General features: G+C 39.8%; 1 protein-coding gene across 6 annotated transcripts in view; it reads right to left on the bottom strand.

Annotated features, from left to right (window-relative positions):
- UBR3 (ubiquitin protein ligase E3 component n-recognin 3) overlaps positions 1-13318 on the bottom strand; it is a 224976-nt gene extending 211658 nt beyond the window's left edge. For 2 of the 6 annotated variants that reach the window (XR_013828877.1, XM_079925165.1), the window contains exon 1: positions 12629-13318. Coding sequence is in view for 5 of the 6 variants with exons in the window: in XM_079925165.1 (XP_079781291.1) it covers positions 12629-13173 (545 nt within the window). In the remaining variant the exon portion in view is untranslated. The remainder of the gene's footprint in view (positions 1-12628) is intronic. The other 4 variants (XM_079925164.1, XM_079925166.1, XM_079925167.1 and 1 more) reach the window with 2 other exon arrangements.
- Positions 13319-14987: the final 1669 nt, after the last annotated feature.

Here is a 14987-nt window from a genome sequence, read left to right as displayed (position 1 = left end):
AGGAAGGAAGGAAGGAAGGGGGAGAGAGAGAAAGAGAAAAAGAAAGAAAGAGAGAGAGGAGGGAGGGAGGAAGAAATACAGAGAGAGAGAGAAAGAGAGGGAGGGAGGGAGAAAGGAAAGGCACTAAGATTTGAAAGGAAGAAGTAAAACAATCTTTATTCACAGTCAACATGCTCATCTACATAGAAAACCTAATGGAATCCATCAAAAGCTACTAGACCAAATAAGTTTAGTGAGGTTGCAAGAGGTAAGATCAGTACACAAACCTCAACTTGAATATGAATGTTCATAACAGCTAAATTTGTAATAGCCAAAAACTGGAAGCTACTCAAATGTTCCTCACCAGATGAACAGATATACAAATTGTATTATATCCTTACAGTGGAATATTACTTAGCAATAAAGGAATGAACTACTGACACAAAACAACATGAATGAATCTAAAATAGTTACACTGAGTGAAGGACACCGGATCAAATATATGTGTGTGTACATATATCCACACCAGACTGACTTAATTTGTCCTGCCTTTGAGGATGATTTCTAAGAAGTTGAATTATCAGTAATAAAATGTTTTGGGTGCTCTGATAAACATGAAAACAAAGTAAGAAAAATGGAAATGGGAAAAGGTGTTTTCCTCCTAGAATTGAAGCAATAATGCATTAATTTTTGAATAATTCAGGGTTAGAAGGTAAAAACAAGATGCTGAAGTTCTCACTGAGAAAGGCTAGAATTCCTATGCACTGTTATTTTCCTGATGACTATCTAAAAATGGTGCCCTGATTTAGGTTTTGGGAAACATTTAAAAAAAAAAAAAAGCCACCATAAGAGAGTGTTATTTGGTGAACTATTTTTTTACATTTATAAATGTGGTGTTAGCATCACAAAATATAAATATATGCACATACACACACACACACACACACACAGACACACATTCCACTTACATAAAGCTCTAGAAATACAAATTAATCTACAGCAACAGAATATAGATCAGTGGTTGCTGGGGGAAGAGGCACAGAAAAAAGGCAGAAGGTAGGGATTACCTTGCAGGTGGTTGCTATGTTTACTATCTTGATTGTGGTGATAGTTTTACAAGTGTGTGTGTGTGTGTGTGTGTGTGTGTGTGTGTACATACATATATATGTGTATATATATATATAGAAACTTAATGTACTTTAAATGTGTGCAACTTATTATAAATCAATTATGCCTCAATCAAGCTATTCCAAAAAATGCCTTCAAAATCATATGCAATTGCCTTGGTCAAGCATTCCAATCCATTGCTTTGATAAAAGCCTTTGCTTTTTAACAGTTCTATCACCAGTATAATGGAATATTAATATAGCATGCCAATGTTTCATAGTCCTGGGCAATCAATTACATAAAATTGGAATAATACCATTCTATTTATGTTTCTAGTCTCATTTAGTTAAAAGAAAAATTGAAGTAGGCAGGTCAAATACTGTCCCCATTTTACATGTGAGAAAAACTACAGCCTAGGAAAATTAAGTGATTTACCCAAGGACTAAAAGATAACAAATGTTGGGAAGTGAGACCAAAACATGGCCTCATAGACAGTTATGTTCTCACAAATTCTAAACTGAAAATTAGCAAGACCAACTTCAAAGGTCCCTGGTCAAAAACTGAGTGTTCTCTAGAGATGACTGATAAGCTACCTGGAGTCCTGTGATGAAAATATCACTGTGAATAAATCAGAACTATAATATTCTTGCCAACCAGCATTCTAGGAAATTCTTTCCACTATTACAGGTTAGATTTCCTGAGATTCTTTAAAGAATATATTCCAGGACTTCCCTGGTGGTGCAGTGGTTAAGAATCCGCCTGCCGGTGCAGGGAACATGGGTTCGAGCCCTGGTCCAGGAAAACTCCTCATGCCACGGAGCAACTAAGCCCATGTGCCACAACTACTGAGCCTGCACTCTAGAGCCCAGGAGCCACAACTACTGAGCCCACATGCCACAACTACTGAAACCCGTGTGCCTAGAGCCTGTGCTCCACAACAAAAGAAGCCACTGCAACGAGAAGCCCATGCACCGCAATGAACAGTAGCCCCCGCTTACTGCAACTAGAGAAAGCCCATGTGCAGCAACGAAGACCCAATGCAGCCAAAAACAAATAAATAAATAAATGTATTTTTTTAAGCTTTAAAAAAAGAATATATTCCATTAAATTGTCCCCATATCTCCCAATAAAATCACCTACAAGCAGGATTATCTCTACCTGAGCAATGGGCAAGGCTTAAAATTCCCTTAAGAAATCAAAACCCCAAATCTAGGCTTCATGCAAGTTTGGGGTTCAAATTTACATTACTCATGTGGCACTGGAACTCCCCAAACTAAAAATTAATTTTTAAAACTGGCACTGGGCCAATGATGTCTGTGATGGTTTAGAAAACAGCTCCCAATCTCCTTCCAGGTAAAATTCAAATTTCTTGTAAAATTTTCCTTAAAGATTTTTTCTAGAAATGCAAATTAAAAACTTAATAGACAAACTGGACAGCAGATTAGACAGAACTGAAGAAGGAATTACCTAGAAGACAGATCTGAGGAAATCACCCCCAATTCAGGGGGAAAAAAAAAAGATAAATGGATAGAAAATAAGTGAGCTCTATTTAGAAAACAGAATGAGAAGATCCAACAAATATGTTATAGTAGCATAGTATCCAAAACAGAACATAAAGAATGGGAGAGAGTTGAAATTCAAAGAGACAATGGCTGAGAATTTTCAGAACTGATGAGAGACACAAATCCTCATCTAGAATCAGCTCAACAATGAAGCCACACCTAGACACATCAAACTGAAAGTACAGATCACCAAAAAGTAAACCTTAAAAGTAATTAACAAAGGCAGATTACTTACAAAAGAACAATTAGATGGAATATAACTTCTCAACAACAGAGACCGGAAGACAACAGAAAAGTACCTTCAAAGTGTAAGGGAAAACAAATTTCAACTAAAATTCTTAACCCAGTTAAAATATTATTTGAGAGTGAGGCTGAAAACTACTCTAGTACCTGATTACATCATGTTCTTCCAAGCCTGTGAAGCTTTATGTTTTCTGTTCCTTCTATCCATAATGTCCTCCTTTAACTCCCAATCTCCTTCCAGATCAAATTCAAGTTCTTTGTAAAGTTTTCTTCAGCTTTCACTAGTAGGCAGTATCAACAGAGGCCACAGAGGCTAAGAACACAAGATTTGGAATATGCACAGAAATCGGTGTGAATAACAGCTGTGTGACTTTGGTCATGTTGCCTCCCTGAGACTATATTTTACTTATGTAGATGATAATATCAACCCCTAAGGCTTGTTCAGAATGTTAAATTAGATATATGTAAATTCCAGACCTACAATAAAACTCATTAATAAGAAAATGTACAGATTAGCTATTAGAAGAGACTTCAAAATATTGCTTGATCAATATTAAAAAAAGCATTTGAAAATTTTTATAATATAAAATATTGAGAAAAAGCAATAAACAAGGAATTAGAAAAAGTAATTTTTTTAATGATATTTATAGTAGAAACAAAAAGAAGGTATCAGGGAACAAATTTAACAAAAGATACACAATTTATGGAGGAAATTACTTTGTTGATAGAAAAAACAATTTACACTACTCTCACGGTTAGGAAGATTTAATACTACAAAGATGACAACGTGTATTCTACTGAAAAGAATTCCACTGCATGATTAAACAACAGTTTGTTTCTATATTTTCTATATTTTCTCATTATTTCTATATTTTTCCTATTTCTATATTTTTCCTATTTCTATATTTTCAAATAGTATTATAATGAATATCCTTGTAGAGACTCCTTCTGCAATGTCCTCAAATTTAGCATGATTCCAAAAAATAACTAACAGAATTTTCCACAGAACTTGACAAGCTGACCCTGAAATTCAAATGAAAAAGCTAGGGACCAAGTATAGCCAAGATTCTTTTGAAGAATTATAAGGGAAATCCTGCCATATTGAGATATATTCTAATGTTATAATAATTAAAGTAGTATGATATTGTTGCAAGAGACATATCAGTACAACAGAGAGCTTAGGACATATACAGGAAACTGATACGTGACAGAGGTGGCACAAAAATCAATGAAGAAAAAAATGGCTGTTTAATAGATGGTGCTAGATGTTTACAGTACCCAAGACATAGAAGCAACCTAAACATCCACTGACAGATGAATGGATAAAGAAGATGTGGTACATATATACAAATGGAATATTACTCAGCCATTAAAAATAATGAAATAATGAAATAATTCCATTAGCAGCAACATGGATGGACCTGGAGATTATCATACTAAGTTAAGTAAGTCAGACAGAGAAAGACAAATATCATGTGATATCACTTATATACAGAATCTAAAAAAAAAAAAAACATGGTACAGATGAACTTATTAACAAAACAGAAACAGACTCACAGACTTGGAGAATGAACTTATGGTTACCAAGGGGAAAGGCTGGGGGGGAGGGCCAGACTGAGAGTTTAGGATTAAAATGTACACACTGCTATATTTAAAATAGATAACCGAGAAGGACCTACTGTAAAAAAAATTTTTTTAATTAAAAAAAATTTTTTTAATAAATAAACAGTGCTAGAATAACTGGATCCTCATATTGAAAAAGATAAAATTAGATCTCGATCTCACATTATATGTAAAAATAAATTCCAAATGGGCTAAAGACCTAAAGATGAAATACAAAATGTTAAACCTTTCAGACGAAAATTTATAAGCATTTTTTTAAACCAAGGTAAAGAGGATTGCTTTAAAAAGACAAATAGGACTTCCCTGGTGGCGGAGTGGTTAAGAATCCGCCTGCCAATGCAGGGGATGCGAGTTCGTGCCCCGGTCCGGGAGGATCCCACATGCCACAAAGCGGCTGGGCCCGTGAGCCATGGCCGCTGAGCCTGCGCATCGGAGCCTGTGCTCCGCAACAGGAGCGGCCACAACAGTGAGAGGCCCGCGTTCCGCAAAAAATAAAAATAAAAAAAAGTAAAACATGCATGGATATGACACAGGAATTTCAGGAGAATGGTAACCCCTAGGGAGGAAAAGAGGAAGGAAGGGAGAAGAGGATGATCTTTATTTTTCTGATTGAAAAAAGCTCTAAGGAAAATATGACGAAAGGTTGACCTCTATTAATCTCAGTGGTGAGTACAAAGGTATTTGTTATATTATTTTTATACTTTTATGTATATTGAAAATGTTTCATAGTTGAAAATAGTTTTAAAGAATTTAATATGAAATAAAAATGATTAGAAAAAAATTACTATTTAACAACACTTCTAAATTGCTCTGTTGTAGTTAAACCTCATAACTATGAAGATGACTAGAAATTACACTTCCAGCTCAAGGAGAATCTTCTCCACTAAGTAGAATCTGTCTACCTTATTTCTAGTAAATTAGCAATGACAAAAAGTACAATGAACACAGAAAAGAGAACACAGATGTCTTTAACTCCTCTTCCTCCAAGCTCTCAGAACAGGAGTATTGTGCTCCTTTGTCTGAATTTGTGACTTGAGTTAGATGGATACTGCTGTAGAGAAAAATTCCAGATTCATAGGAAAGAAAATTTCACAAGTAATCCATGTAAACACATAGATAACATACTAAAACTCTGAATATGTGCAAAGAGAATATAAATAAAAGAGATAAATATGGCACAGGTCTTCATCATCAAATCTTTATTGAAAGTTTGTTACTTGTAGCGATATAAACTAGAAATGAAAAAAAACTGTTAATTCAGAAAATCAAATCTATAGAAGTGTTGTCCCTACACATGAGCTTCACAGTGAAGATAAAACTCACCACTGGACTTTGCAACATGAGACTTTGAGGACAGGAATATATACAGTGAGCTAAAAAAAAATAACGAGAGGATGCCACTGCAAAGGAGATGATAAGGTTGGCAACATAGGTAGAGGCCACGTTGTGGAAAACACTGACGCCAGGCTAAGGGCGCCAGACTTTAGCTTATAAAAAATGGGAAGCCTTTTTTTTTTGGCTGCGCCAGGTCTCAGTTGCAGCCCGCGGACTGTTAGTTGCAGCATGCAGGATCTTTTTAGTTGCAGCATGGGGGCTTCTTAGTTGTGGCATGCTTGCGGGATCCAGTTCCCTGACCAGGGATCTAACCCGGGCCCCCTGCATTGGGAGCACAGAGTCTTACCCACTGGACCACCAGGAAGCTATTTTAAGCAAAGTAGTCACATATGTAAAGCATAATTTTATATGAGTGAAGGTTAGACCGAACTGTGAGATTATTACAGGCAGGAAAACAGTAAATTATCCTGGAATAGGTTATGATGTGATGAAGGCTTGACCTAAGGTAACAGCAGAGAATGAAAAGAACAAATCTAAGAGAAAACAAAAGAACAGGTCTTGGTACCAAGCATGCAAGGAGAGGGAAAGGGAAGCATCAATAATGACACAAGGAGACACTATTAGATATCTACCCAAAATCCATTCCTCTGTTTTTCCCCAGACATGAGACAACAAAGACCAAATGTAAACAAACTAAGTGATGGAACAAAAGTTTATAAAAAGCCTGGGTCCCCAATAACACTAATAAGCTGCTGAACTAGTCCTGAGATGCAAAACAGTAAATCCCTTCAAGGTTTAAGCCACTAGTAGCTGGGATTTCTGACTGGGGGGAAAATGATACTAATTTAAAAAGAAACAAAGGGAATTCTCCAGCAGTCCAATGGTTAGGACTGTGCTTTCATGGCCAAAGGCCCAGGTTCAATCCCTTGTCAGGGAACTAAGATCCCACAAGCCTCACAGCACGGCAAAAAAAACTAAAATAAAATAATAAATAAATAAATAAACAGGAAAATAAAAAAGGAAAATCTACATGGAAGTATTTTGGAGAGCAATATAATTGATTCAATTTTAGACATGCTGACATTAAGGTAATGGGAGGGTATTCAAGTGGCCAAAAGTTCCCAAACTGGTGTGACTCAAAATAACAGCTTCCTAGATTTAACCAATGAAACTTAGATTATTCAAAGTTACAGATTTCTTTACTATAGGATTTCTTTAAGATGTTACACATTGCAGATAGTCAAGAAGATACGACATGAAGTGTTTCCCAAATTTGCTTGGCCACAGTACACCCCTCTGTAGTAGAAAATCTCTGTAAAACATGTCTAGAGAAATAGATAAAGTATAGCTGATCCTTGAAACTTTAAGAATAGGGTACTCTAGGGACTTCCCTGGTGGTCCAGTGGTAAAGAATCTGCCTTCCAATGTGGGGGACATGGGTTCGATCCCTGGTCCGGGAACTAGGCCCGCACACCACAACTACTGAGCTCACGCACTGCAACAGGAGTGCCCGCATGCCACAAACTACAGAGCCCATGGGCCCTGGAGCCCGTGCGCCACAACTAGAGAGAGAAAATCCACATGCCACAACTAGAGAGAAGCCCGCACGTCAACAAAGAGCCCGGGCCACAACGAAGGATCCCACGTGCCGCAGCTGAGACCAGACTCAGCCAAATTAATTAATTAATTAAAAAGAATATTCTACAAAGAACTCACTAATACATGAAAAGATAATACAATTAGAATATCACCATTTTGCAGCCCCTAATAAAATAATAGATCTAGACAATGACAGTCGATAGCTGCAAAAATCTTTAACATGATAGGGAACTCCATGACAAAGGATTGGGCTGACAAACATGAACCCACTGATCAACCTAACATTTACTAAAGAAAAGACAAGGAGACGTTCTGTGGCTCCAGCTATTATTCAACAGGAAGTATAAAACACCATGATAAAGTTTTCTTGCCCCCTCCCCAAAAAAAGGGAACCTAAAATTTGATCAAGACTCTAGATCCAACTACTAGTGTACAAGAAATAATGGGCAGAGGAACAAGTTACATATCACAGAGATGTAATCAGTAAAACCCAGAATGTCGGTTTCTTTAACTAATAAATTGCAAAGAAGGAAAAAAGAAGGGGGAGGGGGAGACTATAAATTAAGATTCTTAAGAGAAATAAAAACCAAATACAACATTAGGACATTGTTTGCATCCTACTCCTAAATTAACCCTAAGAAATCATTTATGAAACAAGTGGGAAAATCTGAATACTCACTTGCTATTTGAAGATATTAAAAAATCACTGTGAATATTTTAGGTACTATAATTGTGGTAACAGTACTGTAATTCTTTTGTGATAAAATACACATAACATAAAATTTATTATTTAACCATTTTTAAGTGGTATTAAGAACATTCACATTGTTGTGCAACCATCACCACCATCCAACTCAAGAACAGTTTTATCTTCCCAAACTGAAACTCTACCCATTAAACAATAACTCTCCATTCCCCCTTGCCCCCAGCCCCGGACAACCACCATTCTACTTTCTGTCTCTGTGAATGAGACTATTGCAGGTACTTCATATAAACAGAATCATACAACATTTGTCTTATTGTGTCAGGCTTATTTCACTTAGCATAAGGTTTTTAAGGTTCATCCATTTTGTAGCATGTGTCTGAATTTCATTTCTTGTAAAGGCTGAATAATATTCCATCTTATGAATATGCCACATTTTGTTTATCCATTCATCTGTCAGTGGACATTTGGGTTCAGTTTTATTTTTCAGGGTTCGTATCTTTTTACTGAGATACATACTTAAACATTTATAAACTGAATTATAAGATACCTGAGATTTGCTTCAAAATAGATAAAAAAGATATCACTTTTCACTTATCAGGTTAACAAAGATCAGAAAAACTGGTAACACCATATACATTGGCCAAGATGTGTGGAAACATGCTCATTCAAATACTGTTGGTAGGAGTGTAAATTAATCTCTTTGGAGGGCTCTATCAAAATTTAAAATGCACATTTCCATTAACCAGATATAATATAACTTCTGATAATTTATCCTCACACATATACTCACACATACACAAAGAAGTGTATACAAGAATACTGACTACAATAAAGCTTATATTAAGCCCAAGACTGGAAACAATTTACATGTCTATCAGTAGGGAACTGACTGAAAAAAATTACAGTAAAATACAAAAATATGAAAATGCAATAGAATACAATTTAACTTTAAAAAAGAAAATAAAATGGTTCTATGTATACTAATAAGAGACAGAATCCAATAAGTACGTTCACAGGAAAAAAGCAAGATTCAGAAGAGTATAACACTGTTCAACCAGACATTCACTGCTTTGATTTCTGGCATTGCCACACACCAAATAACCTAAAAACTTCCTACAACACAACATCTAGAAATGCTGAGTAAATTATAACTAAAAGCTTTTAAATGTATAACTAAGCTCAAAAGTAAGGGAAATCTCTCACTGAGGTGTGGGATGGAGGAAAGAGGAACCTTTACTTTTTACTTTTCCACCTACTTTTATGTTATAACCAATAAGTATTACTTTTGAAATTAAAAAAGAAATCAGTCCTGAAGTACACTGAAAAAAGATGCTATAAATTTAATAATTCATGCCACTCCCTGAATAACTAAAGCAATGTAATCTCAGGGCAAATTTTCAGGTATAACAGCTACTATTTTATCCAATTTAATTCAACATTTACTACTAAGTACAAGAGCCTTTGAAAAATAATAGCAAGATGAGGTTCCTATTTTTTAAGGAGTTTAGAATCTGTGAGGAAGAATAAGGAGGCAAAAGAAATCAATAATACATGATAGAACATGAAAATGGTCATCCTCTGCATCAAAATTTGAAAACTAAATGTTTAAAATTCCAATTTCTGGTTCGTAACATCAGAACCCCAAACCAGTCTGACATTAGTTTAGATTTTCCATTACTTTTTTTCTTTTTTTTCTCCATTACGTTTTTTGAACTCATCCATCCATTAATCATTTGTGACAATGACTGTACTTACATTAGTGGCAACATACAATTATTAATACAGTTTCTATAGGCTTTGTGATCTCTTCCCACAAATGAACTCTCAGTTGTTTTCTTCCTTTGATTCGTATACCTGTTAATAGGCCACATTTATTATATCAGTACTACTAATCAAAAATAACTGAATTCCCTGGTGGCACAGTGGTTAAGAATCTGCCTGCCAATGCAGGGGACACGGGTTCAAGCCCTGGTCCGGGAAGATCCCACATGCCGCGGAGCAACTAAGCCCATGCGCCACAACTACTGAGTCTGTGCTCTAGAGCCCACGAGCCACAACTACTGAGCCCGTGTGCCACAACTATTGAAGTCCGCGTGCCTAGAGCCCATGCTCCGCAACGAGAAGCCACTGCAATGAGAAGCCCGCACACTGCAACCAAGAGTAGCCCCCGCTCGCTGCAACTAGAGAAAGCCCGTGCGCAGCAACGAAGACCCAACACAGCCAAAAAATAAACTAATTAATTAAAAAAAAAAAAAAAAAGGAATGGTACTTGTAGAGGCAATAGAGAGAAGTACTGAACTGTCAGGCTCTGGAGCCAGCATGCCTAGCCAGCTACCTGTGTAATCCTGAGCAAGTTTCTTAAAACTCTGTGCCCCACATTCCTCTTCTGTACAATGGGGATAATAACAGTAACAATCTCAGAGTTACTGATTAAGTGAGTTAATGTAAAGCAGATTTTAATATTTGACCACTATTTTCCAAATAGATGAATAAAACTCCAAAATTTTAATAGCACTCTGTTGTTGAGGCTGGTGTGAAAGAGAGTCACATGTTCTGCTTACTCCTAAGCCTTTTGGGGGGCAATCTGGAAATCCCACTTTGAGAATTTATCCTACTGATATTCTTGCACAGGTACGCAAAGAGAGGTATATCAGTTTTTTATTTCATACTGAAACCAAAATGTCCATCAAAAGTGATGACTAAATAAAGAATGGCAAATTTATGACATGAAACACTATGCAGCAGATTGTTTTTTTTAATAGAGTGAGTACACTGATTTACTGACATGGAAAGATCTCAAATAAGTGAAAAATTCAAGATGTATACAACAGTGCACATGATAGGTTACCTTTTGCATAAAAAGAGGCTGAAATATCAAAATACATATTCATCCTTGTTTCTTTTTGCACTAAGAGGAACTAGTAACAGTGTGAAGAAACTGGGCAGATGGGAGACAGGATGGGAGGGAAACTTCAAACTGTGTATCTTTTTATTTTTTTGCTTTTTTAGCTACATAAATATCTTACCTATTCAATTGTCAATTTTTACAGTATTTTTAAGTGTCAGGTATACACTTTAAGCTGGCAAATGTCAGCTGCAATTATTACTATTGTTGTTACTAGCAATAGCAGTATTATAAGTATTATTATCATTAACAAGCTCAAAACAGCTCCTTTCTGAAGCTTTTTTCTTACTCCCTCTGCACAGAGCCTTCTCTGACTCCCAGACTATTTAAGGAATTTATCATTTTCTACTCTAGTGTAAGCGGCTTAAGGGGCAGGTCAATGTCTTGTTCATTTTTAATATCCTAGGAGCCTTGCTTGTACCTAGTCGATACAAATATTCTGGAATAACAGTAACCTACAAGTACTCCAAAGAAAATAGTGACCATTTCTAACGGGATTAGACTCTATCATTAATTATAAGATCTGAAAACTGAAAAACTTGAATAACTGGATTTGCTAACATTCTTTCGGCTACTGACCAGCCAAAATCTCCTCTCTTTGACTAAGTTTTTATTTCCCCGGGACTTCCCCAGACACTGACATCATGTCCCAAGCCAAGACACAACATGCATCAACTCTTTAACTCACTGCAATCTCTGAAATGTCTTTTGTCCTAAATCCCAACACCCTGGTACATCATCCCTATCGAAAAAGCATTTGAGTGTTTCCTTTTAGATAGAGATTCACATATTAGTCAGTGCATAAAGTGCCCTTTTAACTGGAGAAGACCTAACACATGATTCGTAATTCGCTCAGTGTTTTGTTTGTGCTGGTATGGAAGGTATTCTATAATTGACTGCTCGCTCGGTAGCTCAATTCTAGATGTCATTCCAGCACACCAAATACTCCACTGACAGCTCAACAGTCACTTTTCATACAGGCCCCTCCCCTTCCCTCCTCCCTCAACCCCCATCAGCTCAAGAGCTCCTTCCCTCATACTGACACACTGACAGTTCAGAAGTCCCTTTCCACAAGCTGTCCTCCCCTGCAGCTGCAAGACCACCTCCCCGAGTCGCATCATCCAGCGACCCAATTCGGTCCCCAATATCATCCCTCTCCCAGCCAATCCAAATCACATCATCAGTCTCTTCCCAAGAAACAGGCAGCTTTAAAGCCTTTCCCAGCAAGTACGCAATTGACAGCTCGACAACAGATTCCCCGAGTATCCTCTCTTCTCTCCGCTCCTACCCCACGCACTGGCTCTTTTCTCTCAATCACTCGTTCGCCCTGGCTTCCCCGAAAATTCACAGCCTTGTTCCCTAAATACGCTCTCCGCTCTCCCCCTCCTCCCCATCCCCTTCACCGCTGACAGCTCAGTCACTTCCATCCCCATGTGGCTGCAACCTCCTGCCCCACTCCTTTCCCTTGACAGCTCTGGGTCGGCTCCAAGCTCCCCTCCCCAAGGCCTCCCCAGACCTCGGCCTGGGCCTCCCGCGGTGCCCCCCGCCCCGGAGGACAGCTCCACTCACCCACTCTCCCGCATCACGTTGCTGTCCCCGCAGTCGCAGGCACCGCCGGCCTGGCTGCGGAACATGTTGAAGTCGTGTCCGGTGTGGTCACCCTGGTGGAAGCACTCGGCGCACAGCGACATGCAGGGAGAGATGCCGCACGTCCGGCAGCGGTAGGCCACGAAGTTGGCTGTCCAGACCAGGCCGCAGAGCGCCGCGGGGTCGTAGGCCCGCACCGCCGCGCAGAACTCGTCGTAGCCTCCGCCGCCCGCCAGAAGGCACTTACACCACTCCAGGGCCTCCTCCTCGGCCGCCCCCGGACCGCCCCCGCCGCCGGCCGCCGCCGCCTCCTCGCCGTCTGCAGCCGCAGCCAGCGGCCGCTCGGCGCTCAGCACCCGCTCCAGCAGCGCCTGCAGCTCTTCGGCACCTGCGCGGTTGTCCGGCCGGCTGAGGGCCGCCTTCAGGTGCGCGGCGGTGGCCGCCTTGTCGAGGGCCAGCCCGGGCGCGGGCATCTCGGCTTGGGGTGGCTGCGGACCCCCGACGGCCGCCGCCGCCGCCGCCGCCATGATGAGAGCTCAGAATTTGGAGAGTCCAGGGCCGGCGGCTCCTCCTGGGAGGGTGGGGGAATTGGCTGCTGCGATTGCTCGGCCCTCCCAACTCTCGCGATACCCCGGGGCTGCCGCGCACCTCTGCCTGTGTCCCCGCCCCTGCACACGCCCCCTCGCGCTGGGGTGCCTGCTTCCCGACCCTCTCGCTTGGGACGGACCTCCTGTTTCTTCCTCCGACCTCTTGGCTCTCAACTACAATTGAGAGCCACTAAAATAAGGGACCTGACTTTAAAATTATTTAATATGGAAAATCTTTAATATGGACCATTTTTCCTCTATTTACCTGGGCTGCAGGAATACAGACAGCATCTTTCAGCTGTTTTTTAGGCATCTGCATTTCGTTCTGAGATGTAGATCCCCACTGTTATCAAACCCTTAATTACGATTGAATTACTATTATTATTGAAAACCCCTCCTAATTTTTCGCCCTGTATCAGTTCTTACCCTCACAGCTATTACCAGTTTAATCTTCTAAAGTACATTTTTTAGAGGATTAAAATATATTCTTACTATCACTCTCCTGTTCAAAATCTTTAGTGGAAACAAAAGTCAAAAACTCCTTGAATCTTCTCTTAATGCCCATCACCAACCTATCTTTCTATCATTATCTCCTTGCGCTACTCTCTTTGCCATTTGAAAGAGACCAATGGGACTCTTCAGTGTTTTCTGAAAGATGCTTTATGCCTGTAGTCGTTATTGTTCCTAGTTCCACCCCTACTCCACCCCATACAGTCGCCCCACACTCCTGTTCTAGCAATGTCTGCCCATTTCATTTCCCTTCTTCAAAAATGGCTCTGAGTTGGTCCGTGGGTCGGTGGCCTAGAGCTCGGTTCTCGGCTTTCATGTTCGGAGGTGGGAGGGACACGGGACAGGCCCGCACACCTGACCTGCCGGGAGAGGATCCCCGCACCCAGTAGGAGAAGGAGGAGACTAAGCAGGGAAAAAGACTCATAGCTTCTGATGCGAGTCACGTGCTGGAAGCTGCCCTGGAGCAGATGGACGGGATCATTGCAGGCACTAACACAGGGGTGGATATTAGCGATGGTACCTGTGAGCCTGCCCTGGCTTCCGCGGCTTCCTACATGAACCCCTTCCCGGTGCTCCATCTCGTCGAGGACTTGAGGCTGGCCCTGGAGATGCTGGAGCATTCTCAGGAGAGAGCAGCCCTCCTGAGCCAGATCCCAGGCCCAACAGCTGCCTACATAAAGGGGTAGTTCGAGAAGAGCTGGCTGCGGCTTTCCGGCTCACTTTACACCCGGCATGGGCGCCGATCCCTCCCTCCAGTCCTGCTAAGTACTACTGACTCAGGCTGCAGTGTTTACAGAAAACTTTATGAAGCTTCAAGAAAATGATAGGTCCATAATTCCTCAGTCTGAAATCCTTAATTCCTCAGTATGAAACCCTTGGGTCCACGTGCATTTTAGAACTCAGAGCTTATTAAACTTTAGAAAGGTGAGACAGTGCATGTGTACTGTACTGTATGTACCATCTCTAGCAGATACAGGGCAGGAAACACGTGAACATTTCTTCAGCAAAACTTGTGAATATCTGCATGAAGTGGGATAAATAAAGACTACAAATAGATAATTTACAGTGACCATGTATTTTTACCTTGTATAGATGTGCCTGAATTTATGAAGCCATTTCTCTAATATTGAATTGAAATTATTTTTAATCTTTCACTAATAATATGGCATTGCTGCGCACACACACACACAAAAAAAATGGCTCTGAACTTATTTGATGATACAACATTTTGCTTTCGCTATAAA

This window comes from Stenella coeruleoalba (assembly GCF_951394435.1).
Source record: "Stenella coeruleoalba genome assembly, chromosome: 6".
Lineage (NCBI taxonomy): Eukaryota > Metazoa > Chordata > Mammalia > Artiodactyla > Delphinidae > Stenella > Stenella coeruleoalba.
The sequence above is the reverse complement of the archived record's forward strand: the minus strand, read 5'-3'. Positions and strand labels throughout refer to the sequence as shown.